Below are 26,309 nucleotides of genomic sequence, written 5' to 3'. Positions count from 1 at the left end.
GCAGTGTGTGAGATCTTGCTGATGGGTGGGAGGGTGGGGGGGGTGGAGAAAAGAAGGAAGAAATAGAAGGGGGTATCAATTTATCTTTGTATCTGGAACCCTCTGGCTACAATTTTGAGCCTTTCAACAGAAATGGCTTCCTTCAGTATGTGACTCCCCTCAATGTATCACTTCTAACAGGTTTAATAACCTCTTTGAAACAGAAGATAGATACCGGCAGAATCTGTAGTATTGCCCAAAAGACTAGTGGGCAAAACAAATCTGTAGAAACTAATTTGTGTACAAAGACAAACGAGTTCTATCTTAACAAAACAGTTCAAAACTATTTCTTTGGCAGTAGATGCTGTACTGAACAGTTACTTATTTTATCTCAGTGGAAGACCTTGGTTTTGAAAACTTGCCATTTCAGCAGAAATATTCATTACCTAGTAGCTGAAGGAAGAATAGAAGCCCTTACAATAGTTAAGAGTGATAAATAATGTATAATTTTATTTCTAGGAGATGCCAAACTTACTATAGCTTTATGCCAGAGCACCTACAAATTAAAAAAGGAAAGGGCATAGATACAAAGCTGACATTGCTAAATTTAATAATTTATTTATTATTCTCTTTTCATAGCCCTGACTCAAAAGTAACTTTAAGGATAAGAATAAAGTAATCATGTGGGACAGTAATGTCAAAGTGCTTTTTAAATTGCAGCCATCACCCTTTCTTTTGGAGAAATTAGTATGTCTTTCATACTACTATGTAGCAGACTGTGGCAGGATGAAAAGTCTATCCACACCCTGGCCATACTCTACACATCTCGAGATCAAGCAGAATTGATTTTTTCTCTTGGAGACAGAGTTTTGTTATGCAGATGAAGCTGGTCTTGAACTTTCATCTTTATGCCTTGGTCTTCTAAATCCTGGAATCATAGCTATATATCACAATGCTTGATAGCAATAAGTGCTAGAATGTTGATTGGCTTGATCTTGTACAGGTTTTGTGCAGGCAACCTGAACTGCTATAAGTTCAGAAGTGTAGACAGGGCCTCTTTAAGTAGCCCAGGCTGACCCAGGACTTACCATGTAGATCAGCATGACCTGAAATGTGTAGTGGTCCTCTGGCAAGTGCCGAGATTACAGGTGTACATAATTACACCCAGGCCATTTTCTTCCTCATGGATTTGTTGAAGAAGAAAGTTATTTATTTATTTATTGATTGTTTGGTTTTTCAAGAGTGTTTTCTGTGTAGCCCTGGCTATCCTGGCCTCACTTTGTAGACTAAGCTGGCCTTGAACTCACAGAGATCTGCCTGCCTCCTAAGTGCTGGGATTAAAGGCATGAGATCTAAACTTGGCCAAAAGTTTTAATTTTGACAAAGACTACTTCATTGTTTTTTCCCCTTTGTACTTTTTCTCTTCTGCTTTTTGTATTTAATACAAAAAATCTTTTTCAATGCCAATGTCAGAGATGTTTTCTTATTGAACTTTCAGAGGATAGAAACAGCAGTATCTTTCACACTTAGGACTCTTATAAGTTTGAATTAGTTCTTGAATGGTATTATTGCAGTAAGAATTTATGGTATTTAAAAATTATTTCTATGTTTAGCAGCCATGGGGCTTTCTCTAAAATAGATCACTTTTTTTTTTCTTTTTCTTTTTTTTGGAGCTGGGGACCGAACCCAGGGCCTTGCGCTTGCTAAGCAAGCGCTCTACCACTGAGCTAAATCCTCAACCCCAATAGATCACACTTTTTTTTTTCTTTTTTCTTTTTTTCGGGGCTGGGGACCGAACCCAGGACCTTGCACTTCCTAGGCAAGCACTCTACCACTGAGCCAAATCCCCAACCCCAAGATCACTTTTTAATCCATAAAACAAGTCTTAACAACACAAAAGAATCAAAATGATTTCTTTTGTCTTTTCATATAAAGGGGGAATAAAACTAGAAATCCACAGCAAGAGAAAATACAAAAACTATTAAAAGTCATAAAGATGCAAATGCTGGCGAGGATGCGGAGAAAGAGGAACACTCCTCCATTGTTGGTGGCATTGCAGACTGGTACAACCATTCTGGAAATCAGTCTGGAGGTTCCTCAGAAAATTGGACATTGAACTGCCTGAGGATCCAGCTATACCTCTCCTGGGCATATACCCAAAAGATGCCCCAACATATACAAAAAGACACGTGCTCCACTATGTTCATGAAGCCTTATTTATAATAGCCAGAAGCTGGAAAGAACCCAGATGCCCTTCAACAGAGGAATGGATACAGAAAATGTGGTACATCTACACAATGGAATATTACTCAGCTATCAAAAACAATGACTTTATGAAATTCAGTAGGCAAATGGTTGGAACTGGAAAATATCATCCTGGTGAGTTAACCCAATCACAGAAAACACACATGGTATGCACTCATTGATAAGTGGCTATTAGCCCAAATGCTTGAATTACCCTAGATGCCTAGAACAAATGAAACTGAAGACGGATGATCAAAATGTGAATGCTTCACTCCTTCTTTAAAAGGGGAACAAGAATACCCTTGGCAGGGAAGAGAGAGGCAAAGATTAAAACAGACACAGAAGGAACACCCATTCAGAGTCTGCCCCACATGTGGCCCATACATATACAGCCACCCAATTAGACAAGATGGATGAAGCAAAGAAGTGCAGACCGACAGGAGCCGGATGTAGATCGCTCCTGAGAGACACAGCCAGAATACAGCAAATACAGAGACGAATGCCAGCAGCAAACCACTGAACTGAGAATAGGACCCCCGTTGAAGGAATCAGAGAAAGAACTGGAAGAGCTTGAAGGGGCTCGAGACCCCATATGAACAACAATGCCAAGCAACCAGAGCTTCCAGGGACTAAGCCACTACCTAAAGACTATACATGGACTGACCCTGGACTCTGACCTCATAGGTAGCAATGAATATCCTAGTAAGAGCACCAGTGGAAGGGGAAGCCCTGGGTTCTGCTAAGACTGAACCCCCAGTGAACTAGACTGTTGTGGGGAGGGCGGCAATGGGGAGGGTTGGGAGGGGAACACCCATAAGGAAGGGGAGGGGGGGGGGATGGATGTTGCCGGAAACCGGAAAGGAATAACACTTTCAAATGTATATAAGAAATACTCAAGTTAATAAAAAAAAAAAACTCATAAAAGATTCAATAATATACTTGAAAATGAAGTGAGTTGTTGAAAAAATCAGAGAGGACATTTAGAAGTTTCTAGAATCAAATGAAAATGAAAACATAACTTAACAGAGCCTTAAGGTCACAGCAAAAACATTCTAAGAAGGAAGCCTATAGCTATGAGTGTATCATTAGAGAATCTAAAAAGTCTCAAATAAATAATCTAGCATTGTACCTCAGGGTCCTAAAAATATGAACATTCCACACTCAGAAGCAGTAGACATGAAGAGATAGTAAAAACTGTAGGAATTACCAAATGAACAATATAAAGAATTAATGAAACAAAAGTTGGTTCTTTGAAAACAAAAGATTGACACACTTTAGCCATATCAACCAAAAGAAATAGCAAAGTCCCAATTTAGTAAAATCAGAGGCTTCTTGAAAAGAGATGTTTAAATAAAATACTAACTAATTACCATCACTGATAGTTTGAAAATCTATATTCTAGGAGGCAGAGGCAGGCAAATGGATTCTAAGAGTTTGAAGCCAGTCTAGTCTACATAGTAGTTCCATTCCATCCCAGGCTACAGTATGAGACCCTGTCTCAAAACAACAACAACAACAACAACAACAATAACAACACAAAAGCAAAAAAAGCAAAAGAAAGGAAAATTTATATACTAGGCTAGACATGGATGGTTCATTCATCCCAGCATTTCAGAGGTAGAGGCAGAAGAATTGGAGTTTAAGTTTTGTTTTGGCTACATTGCAAGGTTGAGGTCTGCCTGGTCTACATGAGACACTGATCTCTGAAAAACAAAACAAAATCTATACTCCTAAATTGAGAAAATCTGCAATAAATAAATAAATGTATGACTTACCAAAATAAAATAAAGAGAATATAGATACTTTAAACCAATCTGTAACATGTTATCAGATTGGGGCAGTGGTAAGCAGTCTCCTGACAAAAGTAACACGGTTCCACCGGCTCTTTAGAGAAGACCCAACAACAGTGCTCAGCTATTCTATGAAACTGAAGGGGAAGGAGCGCCACCAAGCTCATTCTAGGAAGCCTGTATTAACCTGATGCTAAAACCATAAAAAACTACTGATTGATTTTTCTGTTTTTTTTTTTTTAATTAACTTGAGTATTTCTTATATACATTTCGAGTGTTATTCCCTTTCCTGGTTTCCGGGCAAACATCCCCCTTATCCCTCCCCTCCCCTTCTTTATGGGTGTTCCCCTCCCCCATCCTCCCCCATTGCCGCCCTCCCACGAACAGTATAGTTCACTGGGGGTTCAGTCTTAGGGACCCAGGGCTTCCCCTTCCACTGGTGCTCTTACTAGGATATTCATTGCTACCTATGAGGTCAGAGTCCAGGGTCAGTCCATGTATAGTCTTTAGGTAGTGGCTTAGTCCCTGGAAGCTCTGGTTGCTTGGCATTGTTGTACATATGGGGTCTCGAGCCCCCTTCAAGCTCTTCCAGTTCTTTCTCTGATTCCTTCAACGGGGGTCCTATTCTCAGTTCAGTGGTTTGCTGCTGGCATTCGCCTCTGTATTTGCTGTATTCTGGCTGTGTCTCTCAGGAGCGATCTACATCCGCTCCTGTCGGTCTGCACTTCTTTGCTTCATCCATCTTGTCAATTGGGTGGCTGTATATGTATGGGCCACATGTGGGCAGACTCTGAATGGGTGTTCCTTCTGTGTCTGTTTTAATCTTTGCCTCTCTCTTCCCTGCCAAGGGTATTCTTGTTCCCCTTTTAAAGAAGGAGTGAAGCATTCACATTTTGATCATCCGTCTTCAGTTTCATTTGTTCTAGGCATCTAGGGTAATTCAAGCATTTGGGCTAATAGCCACTTATCAATGAGTGCATACCATGTGTGTTTTTCTGTGATTGGGTTAGCTCACTCAGGATGATATTTTCAGTTCCAACCATTTGCCTAATTTCATAAAGTCATTGTTTTTGATAGCTGAGTAATATTCCATTGTGTAGATGTACCACATTTTCTGTATCCATTCCTCTGTTGAAGGGCATCTGGGTTCTTTCCAGCTTCTGGCTATTATAAATAAGGGCTTGATGAACATAGTGGAGCACGTGTCTTTTGTATATGTTGGGGCATCTTTTGGGTATATGCCCAGGAGAGGTATAGCTGGATCCTCAGGCAGTTCAATGTCCAATTTTCTGAGGAACCTCCAGACTGATTTCCAGAATGGTTGTACCAGTCTGCAATGCCACCAACAATGGAGGAGTGTTCCTCTTTCTCCGCATCCTTGCCAGCATCTGCTGTCACCTGAGTTTTTGATCTTAGTCATTCTCACTGGTGTGAGGTGAAATCTCAGGGTTGTTTTGATTTGCATTTCCCTTATGACTAAAGATGTTGAACATTTCTTTAGGTGTTTCTCAGCCATTCAGCATTCCTCAGCTGTGAATTCTTTGTTTAGCTCTGAACCCCATTTTTTAATAGGGTTATTTGTTTCCCTGCGGTCTAACTTCTTGAATTCATTGTATATTTTGGATATGAGGCCTCTATCTGTTGTAGGATTGGTAAAGATCTTTTCCCAATCTGTTGGTTGCCGTTTTGTCCTAACCACAATGTCCTTTGCCTTACAGAAGCTTTGCAGTTTTATGAGATCCCATTTGTCGATTCTTGATCTTAGAGCATAAGCCATTGGTGTTTTGTTCAGGAAATTTTTTCCCGTGCCCATGTGTTCCAGATGCTTCCCTAGTTTTTCTTCTATTAGTTTGAGTGTATCTGGTTTGATGTGGAGGTCCTTGATCCACTTGGACTTAAGCTTTGTACAGGGTGATAAGCATGGATCGATCTGCATTCTTCTACATGTTGACCTCCAGTTGAACCAGCACCATTTGCTGAAAATGCTATCTTTTTCCATTGGATGGATTTGGCTCCTTTGTCAAAAAATCAAATTGCCCATAGGTGTGTGGGTTCATTTCTGGGTCTTCAATTCTGTTCCATTGGTCTATCTGTCTGTCTCTGTACCAATACCATGCAGTTTTTATCACTATTGCTCTGTAATACTGCTTGAGTTCAGGGATAGTGATTCCCTGAAGTCCTTACTGATTGATTTTTTTTGATGAGCATGGATGCAAACATTGTCAATAAAGTATTTGCACATCAAATTCAATACCACCTTTAAATGATCATGACCAAGTTGGTTTCATTTCAGGGATGGCTCAACATATTCATATCAATAAATTTCATACAGCACATATAAATCACAAGATAATCTCAACAGATGCAGGAAAGACCTTAGATAAATCACAGCATTCCTTCATGATAAAGCCCCGGAAGGGACCAAGAATAAGATGAACATACCAGGGCTGGAGACATGGCCAGTGGTTAAGAGCACTGACTGCTCTTCCAGAGGACCTGAGTTCAATTCCCAGCAATCACATGGTGGCTCACAACCATCTGTAATGGGATCCGATGCCCTCTTCTGGTGTATCTGAAAACAGCTAGTGTGTACTCAAATAAATAAAAATAATAATAATAAAAAACCATTAAAAACTTTGGTTCTTTAAAAAAAAATGAACATACCAACATAATAAAGATGGTGTCTCTGTTTTCCCTGTCACTATGCCCACCAATATCAGCCAGGAGGCCAGGCCACTGAGCCTGCAGTAGTGGACAAATAGCCCCAGCATGTGCTGTGGGTCACCTACACTGGGGTGGATGTGAACAAGCTGGGCAAAGTGCTAATGCCCACCCAGGTTAAAGAATAGGCCCATCAAGGGGTTGGGGATTTAGCTCAGTGGTAGAGGACTTGCCTAGCAAGCGCAAGGCCCTGGGTTCGGTCCCCAGCTCTGAAAAAAAGAAAAAAAAAAAAAGAATAGGCCCACCAACATTTCATTGAGATGGCCTTGACCCAGAGAAACTATGCTCTGATCCATATAAACCCGATGCTCCCAAATGTAAGAACCCCAAATTCAGAGACTGGCACCATTTCTGGTGGTCAACATAAAAGGGCAAGGCATCAGCAATGGAATGGTACTCTCAGACTACATGGGCTCTGGGCCTCTTCGTGGCACTGGTCTCCACAACTAGGTCTGGCTGGTGTATGAGTAGGACAAGCCACTGAACTATGACAAACTATCTTTAGCAAGAAGGGATAACTGGGGGTGGGCACAGTTACCAGGTGAAGCGGGAAGGCTATGTGCCAAGCTGTACAAGCTGTCTGGGAAGTAGGAGAGCCATGGAGGCCTGTGGCCCTGGGGACCCTCCACAGTATTGCTAAGTTGTGCGAAGCATGCCTGCTATCTCTCCCCCTTTCCCTCATTGGGTGTCCTGAGCTGTGCCAGGATAGAGGTTTAGGGTAACTTTTCCCACTGCCCATCCTTATGATTCCAGATAGTCATATCCTGGTCTATGTTTGATTGAATTCAGGCTCCATCTGGGGGATATTTGGTATTCTAAATGGAGTCATTATATTGTTAATGCAAGAAAAGCAATTCTGAGAAACAAGACATTCTGCTAACACCAGGTCCACAGATAAGAGCGTGAGAGCTAGTGTTGTCTGTTAGTACTTTAGCAAGGAGACTCAGTCCAGAACCATGTGCTGTGACATCTTCTGAGATGTGGTTTTAGGGTCCTGTCCTGAGACAAGCCAAGGCTTCCATCTCTGCTAAGCCCTGACAGTTTGGTTCCATCAGATGGCTGCACAGGTGCTGATGCCCCATGGCTCTCTAAAGAACAAGGCTACTGTGCTGAGGCACGGCCGAGGAGAGATACCCTACTAAGTCTGTGCTTGTCAATGGTGTGAGCAGAAGTCATTGGAGTTGCTAGGTGTGTTAATCCTCTGCTCAACATCAAATTAAAAAAAAAAAGCACGGGCTGGGGATTTAGCTCAGCGTAGAGCGCTTACCTAGGAAGCGCAAGGCCCTGGGTTCGGTCCCCAGCTCCGAAAAAAAAAACCAAAAAAAAAAAAAAAAAAAAAAAAAGCACTAGATTCAGAAAAAAAGATTATATATGGCAAGCCTATACTAAATGTGTACAAAACAAACAAACAAAAAACCCTAAAAGTATCCATTTAAAATTAGGAACAAGTTGGAGAGATGGCTCAGCGGTTAAGAGCACTGACTGTTCTTCCAGAGGTCCTGAGTTCAATTCCCAGCAACCACATGGTGGTTCACAACCATCTGTAATGAGATCTGGTGCCCTCTTCTGGTGTGTCTGAGGACAGCATACTCACATAAAATAAATAAAATTAGGAACAAGGCAGTGTATACACTGTCTCAGTTCTTACTTGGAGTCATTCTTGAAGTTTTAGCTACATCAATAAAACCAGAGAAAGAAGCAAAAGGGGTATAAATGGAAAAGAAATAAGAGTCTCTCTATTTGCAGATGGTAGGATCCTATACCTAAAAGACCCTAATGATTCTACCAGCTGATAGAGCTGGTAAACAATTCAGCAAAAAAGCAGGATATAAAAATCAATGTTCAAAATTCAGTACTTTTCCTATTTTCTAAAATGACCTTTAAGAATGTAGTCAAGGAAAAAAAACATTCATACAACTTAACAAAGAAACAAATAAAACCAGAAATGAATGTAACCAAGGGCACAGCAATAGTGCACAGGTTCCTTTGACCAACCCTACAGCTACTCCTTAAGGGCAGAAAAGCATGAGTGTGAAGAGGAGATATCCACCTTGTCTCCTCATAGTCTCAACCCTCAGAAGGATCGTTTGATTTTTAGTCTAAGTACGGCTTTGAAATCCTCATCATACCTGCTTGAAGTCACTAACCAAAGAGTAAGGGGAGTCCTAAATGAAAGGTGGGATGGGGACTGAAGTCTAGCAGAGAGGCTGGACTGAAGTCTAGCAGAGGCTAGACTGTTGCCTGATTGTTCCAGAAGCAAAGGATTTTTGTAACTGCACTGTCTCTTCTGAAATGTCTGCTTCCCATTGTCTCAACTGCTCAACATTTCTGCAGGGATGGAATCTTCTTTCCTCAGAAACCCACACTACAGTAGTTTTATTTATGTAGATGGTCATGGGGATGCACCACTGACAACTCATATTCCAATGGTGACCTGACCTGTTGCAACTAGAAGCAGGAAAGACAACCTAAAGAAGACTGCAAAACCTGCGCCCTTGCCTTCCCAGCTTTGAACACTACTTCAAAACAACTTATAACACAAGCTACACTGGCAAAAAGATTCTTTCAAGTCATAGATTTACACGAGGATCTCACTGGTTCCCTAGACATTATCTTGAGCTAACTCCTCTTCACAGAAGAGCCATAGAAAATCTAACTTATATGGATAGTAAATCAAATCCTCAAATCAGGTATATGATCTAAACCAACTTCAGGGTCCAGGAATCTAAGAATTTCATTTTATTGAACAGAATATGGAAAGAAATACATTCTAAGGAGAACTGAAATTTAGCTCAGTAAAACAGTTTCTTTCTAAATAAGTAAAGCAGAACAGACACATACACAGCAAGATAAAACAAAAATAAACAAATGTAACCGAGGAAGTAAAAGACCGTTACAATAAAAGCTTTAATGGAGAGTGAAGTTGAAGACAACACCTGAAGACGGGAACACATCACCTACTCATAGATTAGCAGAATTAATGAAACGAAAATGGCTGTATCTACAGATTTAATGCAGTCCCCATCAAAACTGAAATGGAATTCTTCACAAACCTAGAAAAAGCAATTCTAAAATTCATATGGAAACCACACTCACACACCCACACACATACCGAAAGCAATCTAAATTAAGAGTAATCCCCTGCATAATTCTTGAACTTAGAGCAATTGTTTCAGCTTTCTTCAAATCAGCATAATGTTGGCTACGAGTCTGTCATAAGTAGCTTTTACTATACTCATATAAGCCTTCTGTTCTTAATTTATTCAGCCTTTTATCATAAAAGGTTTTTGAATTTTACCCAGTACTCTTCTACTGTGATAACATGATTTTTTTCCTTTCATTTTGCTGATGCTGTGTACTATGTCTATCCATCCTTACATCTGCATCCTTGGAATGAAATCATTTTGATCACAGTGAATGATTCACTTACATATTTGGTATGTGATTGTGTGTATCTATGTGGGCTTGGGCATGGGTATGCCACAGCATGTGTGTGGAGGTCGGAGGATAATTTGCAGGAGTTTTTTCTCTCTTCCTACTATGTGGAGTCCAGGGATTAAGCTTGTCAGGTTTGGCAGTAACTACTTTTACCTGCTGAGCTATATTGCTGTCACTTAAAAAACATGCTTTGGGAGAGGGTGTGGGCCTGTGGTGGCAAATGGTCTTTCTGATGTGCTACTGAACCTGATTTACTCATATTTTGTAGGAAAGTGTTACATTTCATTCAAGTTCATGAAAAAGATTCATCCATGGCTTTATTTCTTTTTCTTTCCTGGTAGAGTTTGGTTTTGGTAACAGGGCAACTAGACTCCTAGAATAAATGTGGAAGAATCCTCAACTGGAGACAAATGAGCATTAATTCTTACTTATAGGTTTCATAAAATTCAGCAGTGAGACCACTTAGTTCTAGGTTTTTCTTCTTGGCAACATTGATTCTCTCTATTTGAATTATATTGATTATAATAGCTTGTATTTCAACTCTAATTTTATTTGTATATTTCCCTTTTTCTCCTTGGTTAGCTTACCTAGGACTGTTAATCTTATGTGGCCTTTCAAAACCTGATTTTTTGCTTCATGATTCCCTGGTTGTTTTTTTTTTTTTTTTTTTTTTCTTTTAGTTTTTGTTACAGGAATGGTGTGAATGGCTCTGTAGACTTTTGTTTTTTAACATTTGTTTTTCAAATGGTGTTGCTGTTTTGGAAAAGTATGGGTCCTAACTAGAGGAAGTAAATTAGCAGGGAGAGAGCAGGCCTTCAATGCTCTAAAATCTACTTCTAGCTCCATCTGCTTCCTGATCTGCTGAGATGTCAGGATAAGGCATCACACACACACACACACACACACACACACACACACACACACACACACACACACACCATGACACACACACACACACGCCACACTGACACTCTCACATCACACACACACACATACCCATGACACACACACACACACATGACACACACACACACATGACACACACACACACACCCATGACACATACACACACACATGACACACTGACACACACACTCACATCACACACACACACACCCATGACACACACATACACATGATACACGGACACACACACACACACTCACATCACACACACATGACACACTGACACACACACTCACATCACTGACACACTGACACACTGACACACACACAAACACCCCTGTAGCTGAGAACAGAGCTGCTCATGCCTTCTGCCATCAGGCCATGAATTATATCCTTACAACTTTCAGACATTTGGGGCTTTGCACTTTATATTTGAGACTTTGTTTATAATATGAGTTGTACTAATAGAGGCATAGTTTGATGTAGTTTGTGCTCTTAGTGGAACTGGAATTCCCAAAATGCTTTTCAAAGTTTCTACATTGCTTCTTTTTTTTTTTTTGGAGCTGGGGACCGAACCCAGGGCCTTGCACTTGCTAGGCAAGTGCTCTACCACTGAGCTAAATCCCCAACCCCTCTACATTGCTTCTAAAACTCACCTTTACTTCTTCTAGTATGCATTAAAAAAACATTGATCAAAACATTTGAAGTCTTATTAGGCTGGCTCTCAGATCTATATTTATTTTCATCTGTTCCCATACACTAAATTTTCTTGACTATGGGTCAACATTTTTACAGCTTCCTTCCAAGTCAAACTACATGGTGAATATTTTGGGTTACATGTTATAGCAACTTCATAGGTAAAGTCAGAGACATTGAATCTCTTTTTGCAGTGTACTATTCTTTTAAATTTCTTCTTCTTGTTATTAATAGTAGACAATGTACAACAGGGTTTTGTTATGTAATATAGACCAACCTGAATCTTCGCTGAAGCACAGGCTGGCCTGACCATCCTGTCTCACCCTCCCTCTCGAATGCTGGTAGTACAGGCACTGTTATCATGCCCAGCTGGTTCAAGTGTTTATTTTCCATATATGATTTGCCATATAACTTCAAAAAGCAGCAATATATTAATTTAAAAATGCACAGTACATGGCAAAAAATTGCAAATGCTATGAGGAAAAAAAAAAGGATACAATACTAATTATGGAAGAAATGGATTCTGGCCAGGAAGACTAACAGGCTTCCAGAGAAGACAAAGGGTGGGACAGGAGTACTGTAGCTGCTAGCACCAGCAGAGATCTTTATGCATTTGTTCTCGAATGCTTTAGCAGATCATGGAAGTGGAAGTCTATGGAAATGTTAATATTTTATAAAGTCTTCTACTTAAAGTGTAATCTGTAGACAAGCTGCACTGGACAGCATTTGGTACTTATCAGAAAGGCAGGCTCTCAGGACCCAGCCTAGGCATACTGAGCCAGAAAGATAATTTCAGTAAGATCCATAGGTATTTCAAAATGCTAGTAGTAGGCACTGAAGTCCTCACTGACTCATCAGTCTGTGATCTCTCATTCTGGGCTCCCGAGCAATCACACTTGCCCTAGAAGAGGACACATTCTCCAGACAACTGAGTGTCTGAGTACTAGGTATTTTCTATTTTATGACCATTAGCGAGCTTCTGCATTAGCTATTCTCATACTGCAGATAAGGGAACTGAAGGTGACTGTGGTTAAATAGGTGGTCTAAGATCTCAAGGAAGCAGCACAGCCTGAATTTGAGCTGAATATGGCTGATTTTTAAACCTGTAACATTCTTTTCAGTATAGCACCCTGTCTATCTCTCACCTGTGATTGAGAGAAGCAAGTGATACTCACATGTCCATCAGTCACTAATTCAGTGGCCCGGGGTACTTCAATCTATCTTTTTATCCTTCATCTTTTTTTTTTTTTTTTTTTTGGTTCTTTTTTTCGGATCTGGGGACCGAACCCAGGGCCTTGCGCTTCCTAGGTAAGCGCTCTACCACTGGACCAAATCCCCAGCCCCTATCCTTCATCTTTTAAGTTGGTAGAGGACAAACTAGTGTTGGGAGCCTCTCTTGTGTGGTGGTAACTCAGAACAGCAGCTGAGTGACGTGGTGTAGAGAAGATTACAGAACTGAGACAATCAGAGTCTAGCCCTAACCCTGCTATATATTAATTGTATGCTCCTGTTTTGTCACAATAAGGTAAAGATATCTCACCCACATTAACTGTCTCTCAGTGTGTTTTACTTGTTCAAGTGACATCATGAAAACATTTCCACATATAAGAAGAATTATATTAATACTTTTGTTTGAATGCATGTGCCTTATTGCTGTTCTTTTATCTGTGAAGAGACACCATGACCAGGGCAACTTTTATAAGAGAAATAATTTAATTGGGGGCTTGCTTGCAGTTTTAGAGCGTTAGTGATCAGCATGGCAGAAAGCAAACAGGCACGGTGCTGAAATAGTAGCTGAGAGCTTTACATCCTAACCCATAGGCAGGAGGGAAAGAGGGAGGGATATCTATATATCTATATATCTATATATCTCCATAGAGAGAGGGGGGAGGGGAGAAGGAAGAGGAGGAGGAAGAGGAGGAAGATGAGGAGGAAGATGAGGAGGAGAGGGGAAGGGAGCATAGGAGGGGACAGAAGAGGACAGGAGACTAGACATAGCCTGGGCTTCTGAAAACTCAGAGCCACCCTCAGGGCCACACCTCCTTTAAGAAGGCTATACATACTCCAGCAAGACCTGATCTTTCCCAAACAGTTCCACCAACTGGGAACCAAACATTTAAACATATGAGCCTGTCATTCAACCACCACTCTGCGTGTGTGTGTGTGTGTGTGTGTGTGTGTGTGTGTGTGTGTGTGTGTGTGTGTGTATGCGCGTGCGTGGTGCACCACAGCACATGTATAGAGGTCAGAGAACAACTCTTGGAAGTTGGTTTTCTCCTGTCACTGTGTGAGATCTGGGGATTGAAATCAAGGCATTAGACCTGTATATAAGTGACTCTACCTACTGAAACACCTTGTTGGTCTTTTGCCTTAGTTTTATAAACTAAGAATTATACATTACTAAAGCAGTTTAGAAACATGATTTGTAATCTGGCTATGGAATCAACTGAAAACTTATTCTGGCAAAACTGTGTGCTCATTTCTTCTAACAATGAGAACAAAGCTAATAAATTTAGGTATAGGTTTTGCACCCAGAATGTTCTCTAGAATGCCCTAAGATAATAGATACAATTTCTACCTTTGTTGTCTAGTCATAGCCACATGACATACAAGAGTAATGGGCACTTGAAATAAGTTGTGATGGTTAATCTTGATTGTCAACTGACTACATCTATAATCACTATGGCAATATATTTCTTTTTTTTTTTTCTTTTTTTCGGAGCTGGGGACTGAACCCAGGGCCTTGCGCTTGCTAGGCAAGCGCTCTACCACTGAGCTAAATCCCCAACCCCGGCAATATATTTCTTATGGTGTCAATGAGGGTATTTCTAGAAAGGTTAAATTGAAGAGAGAAGATCCAATCTGTGTGTAACAGGATCCATTCCATAGGATGGGGTCCTGGAGTGATTTAAAAGGAGAAAGCAGGTGTATTTATGTCTGCATCCTGATTTGTATGCAGTAAAACGAGGTGCCATGAGCTCCTGTCTTTTTTGCTGATACCATATTCCCCTTTAAACTGTGAGGCAGAATAGATCCCTCCTCTGTCAGCTGCTTCTCATTAGGAAGGAGAAAGTAATTAATACACTGACAGAATGTGACTGAATTTAAATTTTCTTTTAGCTACTGTAAGGCTACACAGGCACATTTAAGGGCACATACATTCATGCATACATACACACATATGAATGGTAATTGAGGAACAGCACAACACTAGAGCTGAGATACAAGGAATTTCAACAGTGTTAAGGGTTTCTAGCTGGACTCCTGAAGCCAGCAAGAAAGTGACTGTTATGGTGTAGTTCTGAAACTTTATACCCTAATGCTTCTTAACCCCAAATCAAACAAGTATTTTATAACATGATTGCTGAGTAATGAGATAATAATTTCTCTGGAATTCAATGATGATTTTGTAGCATATCAGATCAAACCAAAAATTATGAAGGTTATATAAACAATAAAATGTTTTGTTATCTTTGTGTTTCTTTGCCTAAAAAAGTAAAATTTTTTACTCCCTTGTCTTTAAAACCGAAATTCAGGGACTAGAAAGTAATAGGTCCCAAGTGATCACTTTCCCACATGGTGGCCATGGCAGTCTCCTACCTTGAGTTTTCTGTCCTTCTGCTTATGCACTGGTGCAAGTAGAGATACTCCTGAGGTGCACTGGTGGACAAGGCAGGCTGCATGTGGCTTGACATAGGGGGCTCGAATGTGAATAAAGTGGGCTGGCTAGAGTGTGAAGGGGCTGAGGACTTCCGTTCTCGGAGCAGGTGCTGACTGGAGCTGAACTCAGCTGGAGAAGAGCGGGGACCGTGACTGGCTGAAGAAAGGTTTCTCAGGGAGTCTGTGAAAAGAAGAAAGGATTCTGTGAGTGAAATAAAGTAGGGAAAATGTCCTTATCCTAAAGACAGTTGTCAGAAGGAGAGAAAGTCTTCCAATAAGACACAGTAATATGGCTGCCACATTTTCTCCTTCTTACATTCATTACCTCTGTCTTCCCAGGGAGGCAGGTTAGGCCTTGTGGCCATCTTGGCTGAATGGGAGATGGGGTACACCTCTGAAAAGCTTAGGAGTGGTCTGAAGGCCAGGTTATCATAACCTAGACCTCATCTGTTCTACCCCAGTGGGTTTGCCTGTCCAATCCCAGAGTGACCTTGCCATTGATAAGACTGGACTCTGGATGGGTGAGCACCATGCTTCCTTCCTGTAGGGGGCTTATGTGGAGGGCAGTTGAAGTCTGGAGTGAATGTCTACTGTTGACATACCCATGGCCTTGTCAAGGACCTCAGTGACTCTGACCCATGAGCCTTCCTCAGGTGAGGCTCAGAGGCATGGCAAAACCTTCCTCTGGTCTAGGTAACAGTGTTTATGAATAAGTGGCCACTGTGTGTGCAAAACTGGCCAGTGTGTGCAAAAACTAGAAACCTTAACTTCCCCCTCCTGGAGGACTACAACCTAAGACTTTCCCCTACACAGACCTCCTACCCAGACTAGTCAACTTCTCCTCCTTGTGTTATACATAACAAACAGGACTAGGGTTCTGGTTTGTAGGTGTTCAACAGAAAGCCCCGTCCAAAACTTTTCTATATGTCTGTATGTTGTTTCTTGTGGCCTGGAACTCGTATGTAGACAAATTAGTCTCTAACTCAGAGATCTGCTTGCCTCTGCCTCCTGAATGCTAAGATTCGAGTTGTGCACCAACATGCTTGGCTGGCTGTCCTTTCTTTATTCTTCTGTCACCCCAGTCAAGGTTTCCAGGACTAAGTCATTTAGGGTATAGCAGGTCCCTGCTGTTATTACCTCCCTCAAAGCTTCTGGCTTTGCTACATGAAACACTGCTTACTAAAGACTCATTGATTAATATCCAGAATGATATCTTCATGCAATAATGACAAAAACACAAATAAAAGCAGAGGAATTCCTTCAGATGAGACTCTTGCAAGTCCTGGTGTTCTTCCATATCTTCAAAGGGCATTTGTTCTCTGTTTCCCACTTTTCTCTTTCTACTAGTCTTTCTTTTTTTCTCTCTCCTTATCTCAAACTCTCCTCTGTTGTATTAGAAAGGAAGTGAGGTATTTAAGGACAGATAAAGCTTTAAAGTACTACACCCCAAGTCCAAAGCATTATTCATTTGGCTGGCTCTCTAAGCTCAGTCCACATTTCCTTAGTCTGACCTATTTCCTGCTTTCTCTCCACACATAAGCAAAGCAGATGGAAGCATCATCAGCCCTTGAACATAGCAGACTTTTGGGGGGTGGGGGTGGGGGTGGGGAGTGATTCTTTGATTCTCCTTATGCTGTTCCTTCATCCTGGATTCCTTCTCTATACTTCTAGCAAGCTCATATGAATACTTCAAGATCCTACGCAAATATTACATTCCTATAAACACCTTGCAGAATGCTTTTTTTCCTTTCTGTGAGCTGACAGGTTTCAGATCATGCCTCGTTAAGGCCTATGGTCATTCTGCTTCCTTGCTCTTGGTTTCTGAGAACTGTGTCAGTGAGGTTATTGCTATACAGTCCTAGCATTTACCTAATAAAGTCCTATATAGGAGGTTCTTAGTCCATGATTACATAAAATAAAACACTTGGTATTTAAAATTCCAACAGTGAAACATATTCTCAAGAAATACAGGTATAAAAATATAGGTTGAGATAATGTGCTAGGTAGGGAAGAATATTTTGGGAGATGATGGATTTCTAGAGCATTCAAATCCTATCAGAAGCGACAAGGTTCTTTAGCTACTCTGTTTTCTGACCTATTTTAGGCTGTCCTGTGCCATGGCCCAAGGCAGGATCAGCAGCTTATTGGTGCTCTACAGTACTAATTACGCTCTAGTCACTCCTAGGACTGAAAAGTCAATGGGCCTCTAGGGAGAAAGTGTTTCATGATAGCTGCATTGATCTCCCAAATGAATTCCAATAACAGGTCTCATAGTGACCTGGATGTTTGTTAACAGAATCAATGCATTTATTATTCCATTAGATTTGCAAAATGAACTCTCTAATGGTGGATGATAGAGGGTTTATACTAGGGACAGAGTAGTCATGGCACCAGGGGAGGAACATAAGCTCTGTCTGAGAAGACACAGGGGAGCTGTAAAAAGAAACCCTTTGGTGAGGTTCTATACCCTCAGTTGACTCAGTTGACTTTCTGGCTTCCTCTTGCTTTGTCTATCTCTTAATTCCTCAGACTCTAGCTACAGACTTTCCCATAACTCCCCTCTGACCCTAAAGCCTTTCTCTGGAGGAATATTGCCTATTATCAAGCTTTTAATGCCACTCAAATGATGACAACTCTCAAACTTCAATCTCTAGCTCAGTCCTTCCAAAGCTTCCTACTGTACATCACCCTCTACCTGCTGGCCGATCAGCTAGTGAAGCTCAGAAACCTAAGCCAAACTCCTTAGTCCAACACTTTCTGTATTGGACTGCTTCAGGGAAGCGCATCAATACCTTTTCTCATCAGTCACAGAGAATGACTCTCCCTGGCTTCTCAACATCCATGACAGTCTGCCATTGCCACACGTACAATGGCTTCCTGTCTCCTTCAGATGACTTACAGAGATGTGTCTCTTTTGAAAACTATCCTCTTGTTTATTTCTTCCACAGTATTTCTTACCAATTCTCTTTGCACTTCAGAGGATTTCCAGAAACTTATCAGTCTCTCCCTCATCATTCGGCTCCTCAGGCATTAGATTACAAACTCAGTGAATGGAGAAAGTCCAACACTTTCATAATAGTTGTGACCTTGTGTCATACCTACTGCATTATACAATTTAATATTTGTATTAAACAAATAAAACAAATAAAAAAGTACTACTTCTTCAGTAACAGTTAATGATTTCTTATTGCTTTCAAAATAAAGGTTCCTTGGTTTGACAATAAACCTTTTTTTATCTTATCCTTTTATCATGACCTTTATTTTGTCTGATCAATCAGTGCTTCCCTCCCATCCTGCAATAAATGACTAATATGGTAGCTAAAAGGTATGATTATCTGTACCTCTGCAGCCTCACCTTAGGCATAGACTGGAGTCAGTTGTGTGACCCAGTATATTTACTCGTAGTGTGATTTTGCCTCTCAGAATCTCAGTGTCTTTGTTCATAACTCAACACAGGGAACTGAAAGACACATATAATCTTTATTACCTTTATTACTTATTTATTTAACTATGTTTGATTTGGGGACTGGATATGTATACCACAGTGCACATGAGGAAAGTAGAGGTACCTACATATAGAAGATCGCTACATAATGATAGCCTACATAATGAGATTTTAAAGAAATCCATCAACAAAATATCTCTGTCTGAATTTATGTGATTATCGCCTGGTGCCTGACTTCTGGGAGTTGTCTCTCTTTCTACTATGTGGATCTGGGGTGGGTGTGAAATCAGGCTGTCAAACTTGGCATCAAGTGCTTTTACCTGCTGAATCTTCTTACAGGCCCGAGACAGACAATCTTGGCAAGCATGGTATAATACAAATCTTACATGTTGCTGGTAATGACATATGATCCGATTGTCTCTGTATCTCTAATACACATAACTATTGCAGCATACTCAAAACATATTTGTTTAACAAGCATACTGAATAAATAAAATGATCTTCACTAACTCTACATCTGACAGAGGGCTAATACTCAAAATATACAAAGAATTCAAGAAGTTAAACATGAGCAAACCGAATAACTCCATTAAAAGTGGAATACAGAGCTAAACAGAGAATGCTCAATAGAGGAATCTGAAATGTCCAACGTCCTTAGTCGTCAGGGAAATACAGATTAAAATGACTCTGAGAGGCCATCTTACACCTATCAGGACGGCTAAGATACAGCCTCAAGGGACAGCACATGCTGGCGAGGATGTGGAGCAAAGCAAATACTCTCCACTGTTGGTGGGGGCGCAAACTTGTACAACCACTCTAGAAACCAACGTGCCAGTTTCTCATAAAATTGGCAATAGTTCTACCCCGAGATTTAGTTTTATCACTCCTGGGCATATACCCAAAAGACACTCCATCATACTACAAGGACACTTGCTCCACTATGTTCATAGCAACTTTATTTGTAATAGCCAGGATCTGGAAACAACCCAAGTGTCTTGCAACTGAAGAATGGATAAAGATAATGTGGTTCATTAACAAAATGAAATACTATTCAGCTATTAAAAACAAGGACAGTGTGAAATCTGTAGGCAAATGGATGGAACTAGAAAAAAAAATCATCCTGAGTGAGGTAACACAGACCTAAAAAGACATGCATGGAAGTACTCACTTGTAAGTGGACATTAGCCATAAAGTACAGGATACCCACGCTACAATCCATAGGCCCAAAGAAGCTAAATAACAAGGAGCGCCAAGGGAGGATACTTGAACCTTACTCAGAAGAGGAAATAAAATAGTCATTAGATATGGGTGGATGGAGGCAACTGTGTGGGAGAGGGGAGGGGGAGGGGAGCAGGGTTTGGGGATCACATGTAAGGAGATCAGGGGGAAAAAGAATGGAAATCAGCAGGCAGGGTGGGGGCATCTCTGGGATGTGCCAGAGTCTGGGGATGGGGGAGGCTCCAGAACGTCTATGGCAATGCCTCTAGCCAAGAACCCTAGAGTAGGAGAGAGAGAGCCTAGAGTGGCCACCTCCTCTAGCCAGGCAGGACTCCCAGTGGAGGGATAAAGACAGCAACCCATCCATAAGACCTTCAACCTAATATGTGTCCTGCCTACAAGATGTGCAGGGACAAGGATGCAGCACAGCCCTAGGGAATGGCCAACCAACGACTGCCCCAAATTGAAACCTATCCCATGGGCAAGAACCAAGCCCTGACAAATATTAATGATACCCTGCTATGCTTGCAGACAGGTGTGGAACAACAATTTATGAAAAAAGACCACAAAGAGGATATGGGAGGATTTGAAGGAGGGAAAGAGAAGAGAGAGATGAGAGAATTATGTTAAAAATCTCAAAAAATAAAAGGCAATTAATGACAAGTGTGCATGTGTGTGAACACACAACAACAACAAGTCCCTAAAAATCCCCCCAATCAATCAATGAATTCCAAGCTTGCTTATTTACAGGGTGGTGATGATGGTAATAGAAAATCAAATTCGGTTTACTGGGTAAGGTTTTCTCATTCTGGACACAGAGGGCACAGTATCCCTGTAGTCCTGTGCCTCATCAAGCACAGCCTGTGCACTATAAGAGGGAGCTCTGGGGGTGCTGCCTTCACTCTCCCTGTCAGCTGCAGGCAGGATATCAGCCAGCTTGGGTTTTGTGCTTTTCTGTTTTACTCACTATAGCTATTTCTGTCAGCTAGCTTGCCTTTGCTAAATGGAGTATGTTTTACATGTATGTAAATGTTGTGCACTGTGTAAAGTTTACCCTTGTGTTATTAAAATGTTGATTTTTCTGCCCCTCAATCTTGTTTCAATCTGGACATGGCATTATAATGCTTATACCAAGAATCTCCTGCTTCAAATTTGTGTAAATCATTCATACCATTTTTTCTTTGCCTTGTCAATAAATGATGATCACCCAATGTTTGGGCAGAAGAGAGAATAGGGTAGAAGCTTCCACAAGCCAGGAAGAAGAGAGAGGGGGGGCAGTTTCAGATCTGAGATGAGAATGAAGAGATGAGCCATGAGGAAAGGGTCTGAGAAGACACCATGAGAAAAAATGTCTGAAGCCCAAAGAGCTAGAAAATTACAATATGTGGTATTTGGGATCATGGCTGGGAGCTAGCCAGATTAATTTAGAGGTCAATATAATTATTTAACTATATAGCTATTGAGGTGCAGCTTGAAATGCACATTGGTTTCTCTGTGTGGTTATTGGGGACTAGCAATAATAAAGAAATACAGCCACCATATTAATCCATTACTTGCATTTATATAAAAATAATTCATTTTATATGTCAAGTCTAGATAGAGCTGATTCCTTGGCTTAGTTATGACTTAAGACCAGCAACACTCCATGTCCCAGACTATAATGAAAAATTTCAAAATTATATCTAAATATTTCATAGAACAAAATCTCCAAGGTATGATATGTGTGTGTGTGTGTGTGTGTGTGTGTGTGTGTGTGTGTATATATATGTAAAAAGACTGTATCAAGTGAACAACTGAGAGATGATTCCTTTTGTAACTCTACCTCTTGCTAGCTATATGTCACTTGCCTTTGTTGGAGCTTACCCACCTCAATTGTGAACAATTACTAGTGCCACATACCGTACTACTGTTAATTATAGTGGTCTTCTGAGAGTGTAGAACTCAAACATATATACCAAAAACCTCACACATAAATGTTTCTAACAGCACTGATCATGAAAGCCATAAAGTAGAAATCACCCAAAGTGGAGCTTGAGAGATGACCAAGTGGTTAAGAGCACTTGCTGCTCTTGAAGAAGATACTAGCACCAGCATGGTAATTCATAACTACCCTTAACTCTAGTTCCAGGAGATAAGCTGTCATGTGGCCTGCAAAGGTACCTGGTACACATACACTGCATATATATACATGTAATTACTCACATAAATACATAAAAATAAGTAAAATTTAAGAAGAAAGAGTCCAAATTGCCCACTAAGTAATGAGTGGCTAAATAAAATGTGACAGTCTACAAACTGGAATATTAGACATACAAATGAACAAAACACTATTTTGATGAACCTCCAAAACAATGTACTATGTAAAGGAAGCCAGTTATAAAAGATAAAGACCATACAGTATAACTTATATAAAATGTGTGGAACAGATAAATCCACAGATGGAGAAGGCAGATCCAGTGAACGTTCGAGACTGAGCATGGTGGTGGGTGACTGCTAATGACTGTGAGGCTGCTATCGGAACAGTGAAATAGATACCTATGTGAATGTATGAGTATACCAAACAACACACTGAACTGTATACCCAAGTGAATCTGATGGTATGTGAATTACATCTCATTAAAGCTTTAAACATACAGTTTGATAATTTCTCAATAAGCTAAATATACCCATCCCATACAAAAAAGGTTAAATTTATATGACCCAATCGTCCCATGTGAAGGTATATGTCCTAAAGAAATGTAAAATTATGTCTATAAAATTAACTTGTACAGAAATGTTCAGGGCCAGTGATAAAGCTTAGTATGTAAAGGTGCCTATTGCCAATCTTGACAACCTGAGTTTCATCCCTAGGATCAAACTTTATCTTCTGAGCAATCAAACTAGCCCAAAATATCTGACACTAGATTTTCATAATGACTGCATAACTTGTACTCTAAATGATTTATAAAAGACCATGAAGGTTTGGTATGGTAACAAATGTCCTGGAATCCCAGGAGTTCAAGGTCAAGTCATAAAGTTTGAGACCAGTCTGGGCTATATAGTGATAGTATTTCTCAAACTTCAGAACAAAAAAATAGAAAAGAAATCAAGGCCACACACACATACAATTCCCTAGTAAAGTATTTAGTGTGGTCAAAAGATTAAGAACAGTATACCAACATATACCTGCCAGGCATAGTAGCTCAGGTCTGTAATCCTGGCTCTTGGGAGACTGAGGCAGGAGAGTAACTGTAAGTTCAAAGCTAGTCTGGCCTTTGTAGTGAGTTCTAGGTTGGCCAAAGATACATAATGAGACCCTGTCTCAAAAAGAAAAAAGAAAAAAAGAGGGGCCAGTCATGGTGGCACACCCCTTTAACCCAGGCTTAATCAAGGAGTTGGAAGGAAAAAGATCACTCACAGTGTTTAACGTTGGCCTGGTCTACACAGCAAGGTCTGCCAGGATTACAGAGTAAAAACCTGCCTCATAAAAAAAAAAAAATAGAAAGCTCACTTGACCTTTACTTTTTCCTTCTTTCTTCAGTGAAACTGAACACTTGGCAAACACGTAGTCCTCACTAAAGTGGTATCTTCATCTCCCCATAATCACAACAGGGCACGATGCCTTCAGAGACCCAAGAGGGCTGGAAAATCCTTTCCAGACAGTGACCTTCATGTCTGAATCGGAGTCAGTGTTCCCAGATCCAAGTCTGGTTCTGCTATCATCTGACTGAGATCACGTTTAGTTCAGAGCTTTAGTTCCTACCTTCAGAGTTGGAGGATAAGACCTGGCCTATACCCCTATCTTATGTCTTCTGTAGCTGTTGTCAGAGTTGAGACCAGAATGTGAAAGCAGACCATGCATGCATGCATATATAGGGTGTGTATATGAAAATAAAATGTTACTAAGATTTGTTTTAATTGCCTGTAATCTTTCAAGAGAAGTAAGTATGATACAAATAAAGGAAAAACATTAGACAATGTATGGCTGGGATGTTTTTGTTTTTGGTATGAGATGAACATGCTGTTGCCATGATGTGTCTTGGGTCATTAGGAACACAGTGATACAGCAAGAAGAAAAGGGAGGTTTCCAGACTCCTGGCCTGGCTTCTATCTCTAAGTCTAGACTAAAGATAATGGCTGCAAATGTCTGAGTCAATTTGTTTTCTTTTAAGCAGGGTTTTACTTTTTCCCTTTTCTTCCTGGCTTCTTTTTAGGGATTTACAAAATCACCCCCTTCCTTTCAGCCACCCCTGGGAAGCTTGCCCAGCATGCAAGTACTCCTCCCACCTCCTTCTAAACTATAGTGTAGGGCAGCTCAGAAGGTTTCAGTAGAGGAGCTCTGCCCAGGTCAATTCAGCCATCAACAAGCTGGCGATAACAGGGTCAGGAAAGGAGAGCTGGCAGGGGTTTCTGGAAAAGATATTGGCCAAATTATGACTAGCTCCCTTATCTGAATACCCTTTTTATCTTCATTCCTCATCTCCAAATTATCCTTACCCCAAAAGTCTCAGTGGGTCTCAGAATCCAGACACAGAGAGACCAAAACCTGGAGCCTAGGCTGGAGCCAAAGCTTGTGTCTTCTAACTCTGAGCTCCATTGCTTAGACATAGAAGAATTAGAGATCACTCTATAGAAAACATTTTAACATATGACTCAGTCCTTCTTATTGTAAGGCCTTGAGATGGCCAAGGAGGATGAGTTGGATGCATGGACAGCAAGACAGTAACTGTCACTGTTCTAGTCAACTGCCTTTCATGCTGCATGGGGGACTAATAAGAACAGTAAGCACATTGGTGACCATAAGTTACAGCTATTATTTCTTAGGCACTTACAAAGTATTTTTAGTTACCTGTGAGGATAGAAGTTTGATTTCCAGTACCACATTGGGCAGCTTACAATCACACATAATTCTAGTTCCAGGGTGATTTGACATCTCTGGCCTCTGTAAACACCTGTAGTCATATACCCATACACTTATATCCAAAGAGCTCAGAGTTAGAAGAAGCAGGCTTTGGGTCCACCCTAAGCTCCAGTTTTGGTCTCCCTATGTCTAGATTCTGAGACCCACTGAGACTTTTTGGGGTGAGGATTATTTGAAGAGAAGGGGTAAAATTAAAAGGGCATTCAGATAAGGTAACTAGTCATTATTTGACCAATTCATGTACAGTCTATACACCTATATACACACATATGTGTGTAGGTATATATTATTATATGTACATATATTATTAAAAATAATAAAACATGAATCTTAGCAAACAAAACATTCAGAAAAGTTGCAATAAAAAATTTAGAGTCATAGATCACACGGCAAACCCCGAAATTGGATTGTTTACTGGAAAAAGATGTTTCTAGTTGTGATGTGGCTCAGCCTAAGCACACACCTTTATTCCTTCTGGCTGGAATAGAGACGTGCCCTTAGTACACACCTTTAATCCCAATCACTGAAGGTGAAGTTAGTTTGTAGAAGGAAGCATTTATGTTTGAAAGTGATGTCTAATTGAGTGGCAGACAAAGTGATGATCAGAGAAAGATTTGACAGAATAGGATATGCCCAACTCTCATGAGAACACAGAAAAGAGGCTATTTGAGAGAGCAGGCTGAGAGAGAGAAGGGAAGGAGGGCAGTTTTATTGGGACAGTTGTACAGAGACAGTTGCACAGAGAGAGGGGGAGGGGAGGGGAGAAGAGTGTGTGCGTTAGATACAGGTGAGGACATAAGAAGCCAGAGGACGAGAAGGAGCCAGAAGATAAGAACATATAGCCGAAGTCAGTATGAGGCCAAGCAGAACAATTCAGGAGAAGCCAAGAGAAAGAAGCCAGATTGAATCAGTCAATTTGGAGAGAAGTCTTGGGCCAGAACCGGTGAGTTGACTAGCCAGCCAGAGATCAGAAAGATCAGAAAGGGTGAATTTATTCAGCAGTAAGTTTCAGGGGATGAATACATTCTAGGCCTAGATTAGACGGTACAAAGGCTAGAAGCTTTCAGAACTAGGTCTAGGTTAGCAGAAGAAGGCAATAAGCCCCTAAAACAACAATTATAGTAAGTGCATGAAAGTTACTTTTACAGTCATATAGCTAGAAAAGCCATAGATGAGATATGAAAAAAGCTCTATTTTAAATCTCATTCTTACTTGCATAGGTGAGTGAGTTTCATGAGACCACAGTAGATGAATAGTATTAGCTTTGTGGGAAGCAGAGTCAAGGAATAGAATGAGAGTCTAGTCCTAGGCC

The 26,309-nt window shown here is 40.6% G+C and overlaps 1 protein-coding gene across 1 annotated transcript in view; it reads right to left on the bottom strand.

Moving 5' to 3' along the window:
• Gab2 (GRB2 associated binding protein 2) overlaps positions 1–26,309 on the bottom strand; it is a 171,140-nt gene that overhangs the window by 17,618 nt on the left and 127,213 nt on the right. The window contains exon 3 of the mRNA XM_032892957.1: positions 15,375–15,615. Coding sequence (XP_032748848.1) covers positions 15,375–15,615 — 241 coding nt within the window. The remainder of the gene's footprint in view (positions 1–15,374; positions 15,616–26,309) is intronic.

This window comes from Rattus rattus, chromosome 2 (genome assembly GCF_011064425.1).
Source record: "Rattus rattus isolate New Zealand chromosome 2, Rrattus_CSIRO_v1, whole genome shotgun sequence".
NCBI lineage: Eukaryota > Metazoa > Chordata > Mammalia > Rodentia > Muridae > Rattus > Rattus rattus.
This window is presented reverse-complemented; position numbering and strand designations above follow the sequence as displayed.